This window comes from Monodelphis domestica, chromosome 2, assembly GCF_027887165.1.
Source record: "Monodelphis domestica isolate mMonDom1 chromosome 2, mMonDom1.pri, whole genome shotgun sequence".
Taxonomy (NCBI): Eukaryota; Metazoa; Chordata; class Mammalia; order Didelphimorphia; family Didelphidae; genus Monodelphis; species Monodelphis domestica.
Window position 1 is genome coordinate 295356707 of NC_077228.1, and position 16338 is coordinate 295373044.

The 16338-nt window shown below is 32.2% G+C and overlaps 1 protein-coding gene across 3 annotated transcripts in view; it reads right to left on the bottom strand.

Annotated features, from left to right (window-relative positions):
* Positions 1-16338, bottom strand: part of MMUT (methylmalonyl-CoA mutase) — a 42135-nt gene that overhangs the window by 14059 nt on the left and 11738 nt on the right. For all 3 annotated transcript variants that reach the window (XM_056818379.1, XM_056818380.1, XM_001363650.5), the window contains 4 exons: positions 14008-14179; positions 11256-11504; positions 9345-9456; positions 175-290 (listed from right to left, as the gene is read on the bottom strand). In XM_056818379.1, coding sequence (XP_056674357.1) covers positions 175-290; positions 9345-9456; positions 11256-11504; positions 14008-14179 — 649 coding nt within the window. The remainder of the gene's footprint in view (positions 1-174; positions 291-9344; positions 9457-11255; positions 11505-14007; positions 14180-16338) is intronic.

Consider the following 16338-nt stretch of genomic DNA (forward strand, 5'->3'; position numbering starts at 1 on the left):
AAATTGGCTCAGAGAAAAAAACCTCAAAGCTATAAAATCTTGTATACTTCAAAAATCTCAAAGCATATAAATAATTATAATATGCAGTGGGTTCCTATAAAATAATGTTTGGTGACAATTTACTTGTAACAATAGCATATAATTTAAATTAACAATTTCAGAAAGTAGGCTTACCTTTTTAAGTTTCTCTATTTGCTTGTTACGAACTGAAGTGTTATCAATGGACAGAACATCAACTGGTTCTTCTTTTTCCAACTGGTACTTATTTACACCAACAATTACTTCAGATCCTGTTCATTTCCAAAAGGAAAAATGTAGACAATATTCATATATAGCTGTGTAATCACAACATTATTAGATTATGTGCTTGCTTAAGATTTTTTATAAATTCTCACTATCACTGAAAATGCATTTTTTAAAATTAAAGAATAAATCTTTGAGTAGTAGGAAGTAGTTTCTTTTGGAGGTTAAACATAGTACAGAAATCAACAACTTTCAAAATTCTAACTTCAAGACAGAGGGTGTAAAGGAAAATGATTAAATAACAAGCACCTTTTTAAATGTATCAGACAGAAAACAAGAATGCACATTAACATTCCTATTTTCTCAAATAATTTCCATTACAATCCAAAATCCATAAATTTAGAATTGGAAAAGCCTCTAGAGACTATCTAGTCCCTCATCTGACCGATAAAGAAACTGGGTATAAGAACAGTTAAGCAGTTTCTCAAAAGTCATAGAGATAATAAAAAGTCAGAGGTAGGATTTGAAACCAGGTCATCACTCTCTAGAATCAGTTTGAAGGGTGGGAGTAAGAGACTTTTAAAAAAACTTTTTTTTTCAGATTATATGTCAATACAATTTTCAACAATTGCTAACATTTTGTGATCCATGTCTTCTCCCTCCTTTCCATACTTCTCCCCTCCCCAAGGCAGCAGGTTCTATGTATGATATGGGTTGTACATGTGTTATTAATTTTCACATTCATCATGCTGTGAGAGAAGATACATAATGCTTACACAACTAGAGAAAAAGTCATGTAGGAAATAAACTGAATTTGGGTCTGCATTCAGACTTTGTCAATATTAAAACAGAAAGCCTTTTTTTCTCATGAATCCCTTTGAGTTGTCCTGGATCTTTAGTCATTAACAGTTGGTCATTATTGTCATTGCTGTGTACAACATTCTCCTGGTTCCACACTTTACATCACTTCATATAATTCTTTCCAGGATTTATTGTGATCATCATGTTTGTCATTTCTTATGGCACAATAGAACATTGCAATCATATACTACAACTTGTTCAGCCATTCCCCAACTGATGGATATCCCTTCAGTTTCCAGTTCTTTACTACCACAAAAAGGACTGCCATAAATGTCTTTGTACAAACAGGTCCTTTTCCCTTATCTTTGAACTCTTTGGGATACAGAACAAGTAGTGGTATTGAAGTCAAAGGGAATGCACAGTTTTATAGCCTTTTACAAATGGTTCTAAATTGCTCTCCAGGGTTAGTTATATCAGTTCACACTGGGTGAAATAGATTTTTATGAACTTTGGGTCTTGTGGAGCATTTAAAAGTTACTAATTACTAAAAAGGCTCAATAGCAGCATCATGAAAATGGGAATATGTTCTGAAGCCATGAAGTTCTACACTGGGCACCCAAATTCTAGGGCAGACCTTATAAATCCTCTTCAGACCAAGAGACCTTTGTTTTCATGTATGTTACATTTGTATCTTTATCATGATTACAGCCTAAGTAAGGTTTAATGATTATTTAGAATTTAGCTCAAAGAAACAATTATTTATAATTTACTTCAGAACTTCACTCAAATTTTTCTAAAGAATAGGAAAATAACCAAAAGAAAACTAATTTACAAAAAAAAATTGGAAGACATCAAATATTCTAGAGGTACTTACTCAGAAACTATGTAAGAATTTCTATTCTTCTACTACAGAGAGAATTATCAGTCACTAAGGTGAATAAGTCAGGTCTCAGAACAAAATGATAATCAACTCCAATCATCAAGCATTGTTATTCTAGTAATTCACTTCAAGCTCATTCAAATTCCTCCAACATTTATTATGTTACTATATGCAAAACACTGTATAGTTAGGAAATGGAGTAAGTAGGAACTTTATATAAGATATAATCCCTGTAATAATGAACTTAGCAATTAGAAAAGGATTTAGAAAAAAGAATAGACACTGTAATATACAATCTTATATGATAAGCATACTACAGAACTGCCCAAAAGAAGCACTATGTGAGGGCTGAGGGGAAAGGTGATTACTGACTGAGGATAAGATGAGAGAAGATTTTATGAAAGAAATGGCATCTGAATTGGGTTTTCATGAGGGGTGAGAATTCAATGAGTAAGAAAGGCAGAGAAGTTCCTTCTAGGTTGAAGGAATAGTGGAAGCGCACAAAGCTGCCTATAATAATATCCCTTGTAGCTCTAAATCTATAATCCTAAAACTACTCCAACAAACAAACAAAAAACAAAAAACACAATGCAAACTGTCTGGTCAACATGTGCTACTTGTCAACTTGCGTAATTACAAGAGCACAGAAGGTGAAATTTTTTCAGATATGAGTGCTACTCTTAGTCCAACTAGTTTGGTAGCATTTGGTCTCACTAGACTTAAAGATATAATTTTAATTATGTATTTTATTGTTTTTATCATAAAACTTAATGTCCCTTTATTGAATAAATTATTTAAATAAAAACATATATTCACTCACCCCTTAACAGAGGTATGCAGTCTATAAGTATTATACACTGAACATATTTTCAGACTTTTTGATGTGCTAACCAATTAAACTGATTTTTTTTCCTCTTCTTTTTACTTTTTGTCTTTTAAAAATATTGTTTTATATTATAATACATAGCATAGTTCTATGGGAGGTATAAGAGGAGACAGAGGAGGAAACTATGCTAAAGTAAAAACCAAAACAAAATAAATTAATAAAAACATTTAAAATTTAAAAAAAATTTGTAATCCTTTACTATGTGTTAAGCATTGTATTGTAATAATGAGTAAAATATTAAATGTAATATTAATTTAAAAAAGATTGTGGAGAGAAAGATAAAGTTCAGATCTCCGGAAACCATTCCCTTACTGAACTCAAACTATATGCTCCTAGGGCACCGAAATTCAAAATGAACAGCATAGACCCTGGGAATCCTCCTCCTGGACCTGGATCAAAAGGTATGGCCCCCCAAAAGCCAGAACCTGAGATCACTCGGGTCTAAAGGACAGGTAGAAGGAAGGTCCCAGGACCCATCCCCCCCAACCCAGAGCGCCGATCTTGAATCCTATCTTACCCAACAAGGGTAGGGATAAGGGAAAACCAAAGGGGGAAGGGGGGAAGGGAATACAAAAAAGGGAGGGAAGAAGAGAGGGAGGGGGAGGGAACAAAAAGGTAGGTACTAGAAAGGGAAACCTATCAAGGGAGGGGATAAGGGGGACTGATTTAAAGTAAATCACTGGACTAAAAGGTAGAGCTGATGAAGAAAGGTTAGAATTAGTGAAGGATATCAAAATGCCAGGGAGTCCACAAGTGACAGTCATAACTTTGAACATGAATGGGATAAATTCACCCATAAAACTTAGACGAATAGCAGAATGGATTAGAATCCAAAACCCTACCATATGTTGTCTTCAAGAAACACACATGAGGCGGGTAGACACCCACAAGGTCAGAATTAAAGGATGGAGTAAGACCTTCTGGCCCTCAACTGACAGAAAGAAGGCAGGAGTGACAATCATGATATCTGATAAAGCCAAAGCAAAAATAGACCTGATCAAAAGGGATAGGGAAGGTAATTATATTTTGTTAAAAGGGACTTTAGATAATGAGGAAATATCACTAATCAACATGTATGCACCAAATAATATAGCACCCAAATTTCTAATGGAGAAACTAGGAGAATTGAAGGAAGAAATAGACAGTAAAACTATATTAGTGGGAGAATTGAACCAACCATTATCAAATTTAGATAAATCAAATCAAAAAATAAATAAGAAAGAGGTAAAAGAAGTGAATTAAATTTTAGAAAAATTAGAATTAATAGACATATGGAGAAAAATAAATAGGGATAAAAAGGAATACACTTTCTTCTCAGCACCACATGGCACATTCACAAAAATTGACCATACATTAGGTCACAGAAACATGGCACACAAATGCAGAAAAGCAGAAATAATGAATGCAGCCTTTTTAGATCACAAGGCAATAAAAATAATGATCAGTAATGGTACATGGAAAACCAAATCAAAAACTAATTGGAAATTAAACAATATGATACTCCAAAATCGTTTAGTTAGAGAAGTCATAAAAACAATTAATAATTTCATCGAGGAAAATGACAATGGCGAGACATCCTTTCAAACCTTTTGGGATGCAGCCAAAGCAGTAATCAGAGGAAAATTCATATTCCTGAGTGCATATATTAACAAACTAGGGAGAGCAGAGATCAAGCAATTGGAAATGCAAATAAAAAAACTCAAAAGCAATCAAATTAAAACCCAGCAGAAAACCAAACTAGAAATCCTAAAAATTAAGGGAGAAATTAATAAAATAGAAAGTGATAGAACTATTAATTTAATAAATAAGACAAGAAGCTGGTACTTTGAAAAAACAAACAAAATAGACAAAGTACTGGTCAATCTAATTTAAAAAAGGAAGGAAGAAAAGCAAATTAACAGCATCAAAGATGAAAAGGGGGACAGCACCTCCGATGAAGAGGAAATTAAGGCAATCATTAAAAATTACTTTGCCCAATTATATGGCAATAAATACACCAATTTAGGTGATATGGATGAATATATACAAAAATACAAACTGCCTAGACTAACAGAAGAAGAAATAAAATTCTTAAATAATCCCATATCAGAAAATGAAATCCAACAAGCCATCAAAGAACTTCCTAAGAAAAAATCCCCAGGGCCTGATGGATTCACCAGTGAATTCTATCAAACATTCAGAGAACAGTTAATCCCAATACTATACAAACTATTTGACATAATAAGCAAAGAGGGAGTTCTACCAAACTCCTTTTATGACACAAACATGGTACTGATTCCAAAACCAGGCAGGTCAAAATCAGAGAAAGAAAACTATAGACCAATCTCCCTAATGAACATAGATGCAAAAATCTTAAATAGGATACTAGCAAAAAGACTCCAGCAAGAAGGGTCATCCACCATGATCGAGTAGGATTTATACCAGGGATGCAGGGCTGGTTCAATATTAGGAAAACCATCCACATAACTGACTACATCAACAAGCAAACCAACAAGAACCACATGATTATCTCAATAGACGCAGAAAAAGCCTTGGATAAAATACAACACCCATTCCTATTAAAAACACTAGAAAGCATAGGAATAGAAGGGTCATTCCTAAAAATAATAAACAGTATATATCTAAAACCATCAGCTAATATCATCTGCAATGGGGATAAACTACATGCATTCCCAATAAGATCAGGAGTGAAACAAGGATGCCCATTATCACCTCTATTATTTGACACTGTACTAGAAACACTAGCAGTAGCAATTAGAGAAGATAAAGGAATTGAAGGCATCAAAATAGGCAAGGAGGAGACCAAGTTATCGCTCCTTGCAGATGATATGATAGTCTACTTAAAGAATCCTAGAGATTCAACCAAAAAGCTAACTGAAATAATCAACAACTTTAGCAAAGTTGCAGGATACAAAATAAACCCACATAAGTCATCAGCATTTCTATATATCTCCAACACAGCGCAGCAGCAAAAACTAGAAAGAGAAATCCTATTCAAAATCACCTTAGACAAAATAAAATTCCTAGGAATCTATCTCCCGAGACAAACACAGAAACTATATGAACACAACTACAAAACACTCTCCAAACAACTAAAACTAGACTTGAGCAATTGGAAAAACATTAACTGATCATGGATAGGACGAGCCAACATAATAAAAATGACCATCCTACCCAAACTTATTTATCTATTTAGTGCCATACCCATTGAACTCCCAAAAAATTTCTTTACTGATTTAGAAAAAACATAACAAAGTTCATTTGGAATAACAAAAGATCAAGGATATCCAGGGAAATAATAAAAAAAAAAAACCACAAATGATGGGGGCCTTACAGTTCCAGACCTTAAACTATATTACAAAGCAGCAGTCATCAAAACAATTTGGTACTGGCTAAGAAACAGAAAGGAGGATCAGTAGAATAGACTGGGGGCAAGCAACCTCAGCAAGACAGTATACGATAAACCCAAAGATGCCAGCTTTTGGGACAAAAATCCACTATTCGATAAAAACTGCTGGGAAAATTGGAAGACAGTGTGGGAGAGATTAGGAATTGATCAACACCCCACACCCTACACCAAGATAAATTCAAAATGGGTGAATGACTTAAATATAAAGAAGGAAACCATAAGTAAATTGGGGAAACACAGAATAGTATACATGTCAGACCTTTGGGAGGGGAAAGACTTTAAAACCAAGCAAGGCATAGAAAGAATCACAAAATGTAAAATAATAATTTTGACTACATCAAATTAAAAAGCTTCTGTACAAATAAAACCAATGTAACTAAAATCAGAAGGGAAACAACAAATTGGGAAAAAATCTTCATAGAAACCTCTGACAAAGGTTTAATTACTCAAATTTACAAAGAACTAAATCAAATGTACAAAAAAATCAAGCCATTCTCCAATTGATAAATGGGCAAGGGACATGGATAGGCAGTTTTCAGATAAAGAAATCAAAACTATTAATAAGCACATGAAAAAGTGTTCTAAATCTCTTATAATCAGAGAGATGCAAATTAAAACAACTCTCAGGTACCACCTCACACTTATCATATTGGCCAATATAACAGTAAAGGAAAGGGATAAATGTTGGAAGAGATGTGGCAAAACCGGGACACAAATGCATTGCTAGTGGTGTTATTAACTAATCCAACCATTTTGGAGGGCAATTTGGAACTATGCTCAAAGGGCAACAAAAGAATGTCTACCCTTTGATCCAGCCATAGCACTGCTGGGTCTGTACCCCAAAGAGATAATGGAGAAAAAGACTTGTACAAGAATATTCATAGCTGTGCTCTTTGTGGTGACCAAAAATTGGAAAACGAGGGGACGCCCTCGTTTGGTGGTATATGTTGGTGATGGAATACTATTGTACTAAAAGGAATAATAAAGTGGAGGAATTCCATGGAGACTGGAAAGACCTCCAGGAAGTGATGCAGAACCAGGAGAACATTGTACACAGAGATTGATACACTGTGGTATAATCGAACGTAATGGACTTCTCCATTAGTGGCAGTGTAACATCCCTGAACAATCTGCAGGGATCTAGGAGAAAAAACACTATTCATAAGCAGAGGATAAACTGTGGGAGTAGAAACACCGAGGAAAAGCAACTGCCCGACTACAGCGGTTGAGGGGACATGACAGAGGAGAGACTCTAAAAGAACACTCTAATGCAAATATTAACAACATGGCAATGGGTTCGAATCAAGAATACATGTGATACCCAGTGAAATCACGCGTCAGCTATGGGGGGTGGGGGGGAAGGAAAAGAAAATGATCTTTGTCTTTAATGAATAATGCTTGGAAATGATCAAATACAATGTTATAAAATTAAAAAAAAAAGAATGTGGTCGCTGTTCATAAAATTATTCTCATCACAAGTCTGTTAGTAGCTTTTAACAATTAAGCTTTAATCAAAACAGAGATAAAGTAAACAGAGGGAAATGTAGGAAGGAGACAGAAAACATCACATAACTAAAATACCCTAAGCTTAATCAGGAAGCTGAAATCCAAGGCCTGCCAAGCCGCCTAAGCCCCCAAGCCTTGAGCCTCAAGTGCACTGCAGGCACCAGAGCTCCTGTTCAAGACAGCGTTCCACCATAACACCAACCCCCAGAGCTTTCTTGGTCCCCCAACATACGGAAGGAAGCAAAATAGGATATGAGGTAGGAAGAGTTTGGGGAGGAAGAGCCTGGAAAGTGGATTCTAACTACACAGTATTAAGTATAGGGGACATAAATAGAAAAAGTAGAACTTTGCTCTCAAGGAGTTCACATTCTAAATGGTAAAGATTTAAAAAAATGTTTAGCTTCTGGTAAGTCTAGCAAGGTGGGTGGGAAGTTCCATTAGTCCAGAATCTACTTAATAGGTCAAATAACAGTGCCAAGAGTCTAAAAGGGCATAGAGACTAGGCAATAAAGCCTGGTAGTCCTCCATCTCATCAGAAGCAACAAAGTCACTGATTCACATCTTATCCAACTGTTGTGAATAACCAAACCTCCTTGATGGATTTTGGAAGCCCTGAAGCCAGAGGAGGTAGAGAAGAGAAAGAGGAAGAGAAACCCTTGCTGGAAATGGATGTGCCCACCATAAGACCATACCAAACAATTAAAAAATGTATCTCTTCTTTTCTAAGGAACCATATCAAAAGAAGTCACTCTTTGACCTTTTTGATTACTTTGATCTGATCAAAAGAGAGGAAATATCTTTGTTTAATTAAAATGAGAGAAAAGACTCTTTTTCTACCTTTGAGCAGACCAAGAGCACTACCTTTAGAGAGAGAAGTTAAAGAAATGAGAAGTGGTTTCAGAAAGATATTTCCACAATGGTGCACCTATATTGACATTTCAATTATTCTGTTTAGCAAACTAAAATTCCCTGAAACTCAATTTTATATTTTGTTTTACTCTTACTGCAGAAATTTGTTTTTGCCTCACAAAAAATGTAATGAAAAAATTACTTACATTCAGGAAAATTTCAAGTAGCTAGAAATTATCTATTTGTATATCTTGCTCCAAGCAAGAATACTTATGTATTAATAAATGACATCTGATAAGACACTGGCTAAAAATATAACATACAGAATTTTTCATCCATAACCAGGGAAAAAATATACCTGATGCCTATAATAATTTAAATAATACTAAAAGGCACCCAAAAGTGAGATTAATTCCAACAGTTAATCTTGGTTCTAAACAACAAATAATCAAAAACACTTACTTCTTCTCATACAACTATATAACATCCTCTGATGCTGCTATGAAAAGACCTTTGCAAATCCAGCTAGTGTTGATAGTTACTTTTGCTTAACTATTTTTCTTTCTTCCATGGAAGGATTTAGTGGGGGATAAGGAATTTTTCAAGACCAATAAAAAATAAATTAAATCAAATCAAAGACAATAATAATAGTGGTGTGTCTGAAATGCAAAGAACAGATGATGATGTATCAAAATGGAAAACTAGTAGATATGTTCTCCCTAAAAGCCAAAAAGACTCCATATATAATTTTTTTCTCCATTTCATCATACCAGAATCTATTCTGGCTTGTCTCCGAGCAGCACATTCTTCAATTCGAAGTTTAGGGATTCCTTCAGCTACAGCTTTGGCCATTCCACCCATTTCTTCAATTTCATTAATAAGCTAAAAAGGCAACAACCTCAATTAAGAATATTTAGAAATATATAATAAAACTATTTTGTAGTCAACATTTATCAAATATTTGTTTTGTTTGTGAAGAGTTGTCATTTTTACCATATCTTTTATATTTTTAGTCCTAATTATCTCTTGCATAAAGATATTACTATCATTTTTAAAATCACTCATATTTGGGACAAATTGCCCAAAATGCTGAAATTTGCATAACTTATCCAATCATTTTAAGTTTGGTTCCTGAAACTGAAGTTTAAAATACTCCTAACTTAGTAATTTTAAAGGAATACAAAAAGCATTGCCTCCAACAAATACTGATTAAACATTCATTATGTACAACATATTGGGAAAGCTGCTTGCATTTTAATATAACAGAGAACCCTTAAAGATAATTGGCCAAATATTAAGATACAAACTAATATTTTTAATTTTTAATTGGTCTACCTTTTTTAAGCCATGAGGCAATCAAAATGATTGGATAAAACTTTTAAAATACAAATATTATTTAAAATAATAAAAAATTCCCATCTTACCAAATTATTTAATCATGTTACTAAATAAATAAATTCTTTCCAAAGTTACCCCAAATGACAAGTACTTGAAGTATGTGGAGTTTTCTTCATTTTAAAAATTGTTTATTATTCTACCTAATTCCAACAAATATTAAAACAAATAGATTTTTTCATATACATAGTACAACAGAAGAGGATTGTACACAAACCTAAGTATATATTATCTTTAAGTTTCCTTTCTTTCTAAATATATACTTAATTAAAAAATTTCAAAGATGTTCTATATATCTAACTTTCTTCATCTAGTCCTTCTTCTGATGAAGATAGTTTAAAATATTTTTTCAAAAATGAATTATTTTGAAAGTATTCAAAATAATAATCAGATAATTTCAAATTCAAATAATTCTGAAGTATAACTTCATACCTATTAAATTAGCACAGATGGTGAAAGTTGGAAAAATTAACATTGAAGGAACTATAGGAAGATATAAATGTGTCTCTGACTGGATAAAAACTAGAGATCACCTAAAAGTTCTGAAACAACTGGAGATTCTGTGAGAAGAAATACTACTTTGTTAATATCTCTTGACTACTAGAGCTGGTCTTATATCCCAAGGAGGAAAATGATAGAAAGGAAGGTTTTGTATTCATAGCAAAATATTTCTAGCAATTGATGCTAGAAATTATATGAAAAAATGATAAATGGCTAGAATAGTGGGGTATGAATACAGTGGAACATTACTGTACCATAAAGCATGATCAATATAAAGAATTCAGATAGACTTAGGAAGTAATACATGAACTATTAAAGAACATGAGGGCATGATGACTTCAAAAATTTAAATGAATACAATACTAAAAGATTTTAAAACTTAAGTTGAATATAAGAGCAAATTATAAGTTCCTATTATTAAAATTAAATATCCTTTCTCTTAAGAATCATTAAACTAAAAAAAGGGAGAAAGTTATATGTACTATCACTAGTTATCATTATATTTCAGTTTTGCTTAAATATTTTTTATGGAAAAGTATTTTAAGATCCTGAGGGGAAGCACATTTGCTGAGAAGTGACTATCAAGATGCAACAAAAATAGTCAAAGTGGCATATCAAATAATTGTAAACAAATACTCATAGAAGAAAAATATAATTTACTCTTTTAAATACCAAAAAAAGTAATTCTAATGATTCTTTTTTACTAATTTATTTCAATATAGAAGAGTGTGCAAAGTTAAAGACTTAAACTGTTGCAAAGTAACAAAACAAAAGAAGAAACTTACTTTCAAAGCAGCATTATAGACTTCATTTGTGAGTGATTCCATCATATATGAACCTCCCCATGGATCAGCTACTTTGGGAATCCCAGATTCTTCTTGAATTATGATCTGAGTATTTCTAGCAATTCGAGCACTTTTTACTGTTGGCAAACCCAAGGCTTCATCAAATGAATTTGTATGCAAGGACTGAGTCCCTCCAAACACTGCCGCCATTGCTTCCACTGTGGTGCGAATAATATTATTGTAAGGATCCTAAAGAAATTTTTAAAAATAAGAACATCTTTAACTAGACAATACACTATTCCATTATGATACTATTTTCATGCCTATGTTTCATCTATTATATAATTAAGGATAAAGTAATACATATTGCACTTACAGGACATTAATTCTCAATCATAGGGAATTATCTCAGATCAAAAACTAATCAGTAGAAGCAGAGGAATTAGAATTAATAGTCTGCATTCAATTTTTCTTATCTTGTCACTTTCTCTATCATGCTATAAATGTGAATTTAATTTATACAGACTAATTTGATTTATAAATGTTTGTGCATAGTCTTAGATTATTTCTAGTTGTTAAACCTCAAATAAATGATCAATTCTTCAATTTCAGGAAAATCATGCCTACCATATCAAAGATATGTAATAAACTCAACTGATGTTTATTAAACTGGACTACTACAAATCAAGGGACAGAAAATAATGACAGTCCTGACTTTGCTACCAACTTGTGTGACTCTATGAATGAACGAGATAATCTCTGTTGGACAAAATCTATCACCTCTTAATACAGATGAAAAAACTCACATATCTACCAGTTTCTTCTTGCTTGAAATGTCCACGTTACAACACTTACAAACATAGCATTCTTTCTTCTACTTCTGTCCTTTTAGACATATATTTCTCAATGTCTACAATATACTCATGCCTCACCTCTACTACATGGAATCACAAATTTCCTGCCATATGATGATCTCAATGTTAGAGAAAAGACACTGACACCCCCCATTCAATATGCTTTATATGTTTACTTACCTTATGTTTATTAAATCCCACACAAATAATGATAAGATCATAGCTAGCATTTAAATAGCACTTTAACATTTAAAAAGTGCTCTACAAATATAATAATTATAGTTGCAACAATCCTGGAAGGTATTTTACATTGTACAAAAGGGAAAATTAAGACAAATAAAAGTTAAGTGACTTGCCAAGGTCAGAAAGCTAGTTAAGAATCTGAGGTTAGATTTGAACTCGGGTCTTCCAAACTCTAGGTCAAGCATGGATCTATATATCATGAAAGCATGGAGAGTAGAAAAGTTCAAAAAGGATTAAACTTATTGAAACTAAAGCATTATAGTCTAAAAGGTAAAAAATTCCTAACAATTCCTCTTTCTATAATTTAAAAAATGTTTTTCTTTTATATGACAAAGGTTCTGAAAGCTTTCAATGACAAATTTTGAATAGTTGATATAATTAGATTATATTCACGTTAATGTTTCTTGACCATAACTTCATATTAGTGGCAGGTTAATCACCATTTAACATGAACCATCATAGAACAGTCAAGCTTATATTCTCAACCACAAGAGGGTGCACATTTTATTCATGAGAATGGTAAAATACAATGCTGAAAGCTTAAAAAAAAAATAGGGTATAAAAAAACCCAACAAATTTAAACAACATTTAAAAAAAAAAGTTCTCGGGATTTATTTGTTTCTCCCCCAAGTCTGGCAAGCAATATGGAAAAGAAAATGATCTGGAAGTCAATTGCTTCAATTGTTTCCATTTACCATAATGACATTGCTTTGTCATGTTCAGATAAGATAATACATATAAAGACCTGTAATAGACTATTTTTGCTAAATATTGATGATAAATCAAAGAAGAATTTGGGGGTTTTAACATAAAAAGCCTTATGAAAATACACACTATAAAAAATTTAAACTACAATGTATGAGTCACTATATGTATTAGGAAAGGAAATCTCCTCAATATCAGGTGTCTGATTAAATTATGGGTCCAGGGAAGGGGGAAAAACACACACACAAATGGCATAGCAACAAAATTCTTGGGGAAAAAATAAGACATAACTACAATTTAAAAAATATATATATTTAGATAGTAAGACATTATTTCTAAAAAACCTTAATGTTCTACACACAGAATGAACAATTAACAAACCTGAATACATTAGGAAAATTCTATATGCTAGACCTCCAGAGCCTTATGAATAAGGGCATTAAAGAATAAGTCTAGTGGCCTATGGGATTTAAACATATGCTATAACACAAAGAACTCATAAATGAAGGCAGAAATGCTGGGAACATCCTTTATAAATCAGAGCATAATATATATTATAATAAAGGAAACATGAATAAAAAATGTAGAGACTAAATGGAAACTAAAAAATGAAAGTATCTTTCAAAAATGAGTAGGTAAAAGAATAAATCATAGAATTTTTAAAAAGTTATACTAAAGTGAATGTTAATAAGACAACATAATCAATTACAGTAGGAAATATATGGCCATGAATATTTATACTGAAAAGAGATCCCCAAACAAACATGAAAATGACTTTAAAAATTAAAGGCAACCTAAATAAAACCTAAATAAAATTTATTTTTAAAAGGAAACAATAAAGTTTTGAAGTATTAGATAAAAACATAAATTATAAAAAAAAAATTTTTATCAATACGATATACATTAAAAGATTTCAAAATAAATTTTAAAAACACACACACACACACAACCTGCTCAGTAAGTGACCATCCTGAAGTCTGACAATGTGCCCGTAAAAGAAGAGATTTGGTATTTTGGGGCTGAAACATTTTCTCTACTAAATGTGCCCAGAGTCTTCTCCCTGCTCTCATTTTCGCTATTTCCATATAAAAATTCATTCCGATTCCCCAGAAAAAAGATAATCTGAAAAAAATAACAAATGTACCAAAGTTTACTTATGTAGATGGCATGCAATGAAAAAATGCTTATTCTACATATATTATAATATTCTCATAATAAATAAAAACAATATTTAAATTGTTATTTCAGATTAATATGAAGTAAAACTAAGACAAGAATATTTGACTTATTTAAGTACAACATATGAAAATGCTAACTCATACACATTTAAAAAGTTTATTCGCATTATAAAAGGAATCTCCATTTTATAACAGGTTCTTATTAAATAATTTCTTTCATACAACTAAAGTATAATTCACCTTACAAAAATTTGACACATGTTAACTTTCCAGTTCATTTAACATACAGTATATAAAACAGGAAGAAGAAATATATAAAATTTTGAAAAAAGCCTTCTTACTCTACTAGGACAATAATTTGTTTCCTTGATAAATGTGCAATATTACTTGGTATTAATGAACCACTAATTTATATGTCATATAAAACTAAGTAAAACTACAAATGTATTTTTCATAACTTTTCACTAATAGGTTTCTTAGAATGCATTTTTTGAAGTGTCCTGTTACCAAGTGCAGTGATTCTATACTAATCTATATACAAAATGACATTCACAAGTCAATTTACCCATTAAGAAAGACAAAAATAAGAGACAGGATGGAAAGTAAATTTGTTAAATGGCACAATGTCTATAAAGCACTTTGAAAACTTTAAAATACTACATAAGCAATAACTTTTATTATTAAACCTTTATCTTTGTGTCAGACCTATAATTTAATTTCTGTAAGGAACATCCAATAAAGATATTGTTTTAACAATGTAGTAGAGCATTTGTTCTTTATATTCTTCATAAATCTGTAATTAATGCTCCCCAAAATTGCCTTTGATTAGAAATCAAGTGACTTGTCCAAAGTCACACAGCCAGAATGTGACAGGTAGGATTTGAATCCAATTCTTTGCTGACTTCAAGTTCAGCAATGCTTCTCTTGCTTCATGCTACTGCCATGGCTGAGTGGTTCAGAAAGTTGAAAGTCAACAAATGTACAACTACAGTAACATTTTAAGAAATTCATGCAATATTACTAAGATACCTATCATCATGAGTGAAATTTAACAAACAGATAAAGTGAGACACATTTCTTCAAATAACATTATATTTTATTTATTAGGGTCAGTAACCTGAGAATAAGATGGTCCAGTGACTTGCCTCTATTTCTGCCAAAGACCCCAAGCAAAAGAACAGCTCCCCTTTTATATATTTTAGGGAGTACAAAGAAATCAAGGTAGGTGACATCAAGGAATTGAAGACAACATGACTGGCTACAAGGGGAACAATATGACTGCTTGGAGTTTAGGAATGAACTCCTTCCTTTCCCTGCTATGACTAAGAAATGTTCATTATTTAAGTCCAGTGTGCATTTTAGAGATAGCAAACCAGACATCCTGAAGGATAGCTTGGTGATTTAAAGATAAGAGGTCAGACTCCCTTATGTCCAACGGCATCCCTCAAGGTTTGCAAAATTCCTTGAGGCAAGAATATACTAGTGGTTAGCAAGAGAACTGGATTTCTGAACTTAACCCCATTACAGGTCAGCTAAATTTCGAACTAAGAGAATCATGACTAAAGCAATTCCAGGACAAAATCAATTAACTGTATAGGTCCTATGTTGATTTTCTCACTATAAGTAAATCAGAAATAGTAATGCACTAAAATAAATGCTTAATCTGCCACTTAAAGGGCGCATTATAAACAAAGTCTTTTTCATTCAAATAGATGATGAAAATGTCATCATTTTCATAACAAATATTATCTCACTACTCACCTTTTCCCAATGAGATTCAATCAGAAATGGACAAGGAATAAGCCATTATCTGCCTTTGTTGTTTCATACTTAATTTAATGCTCTACAGACTTATATAGGTGGACAAAATAACATTTTCATAGCTGAATAAAATTATTAGCATTTTTTTTAAAAGGAAATACATTTGCTTTTAGCATTTCATTTCATTTTAAATTAGTAGTTTTGGGGAAACTAAAGTTCTAAGATGATAGCTCCTCTTACAATATAACTATGCTCATGCATAAGTTTCAGATTTATTTCCTTCAATTACTATTTCAAATAAAGAAGTATGTACAACTATAAACTAGATTTTATTCCAAAGTT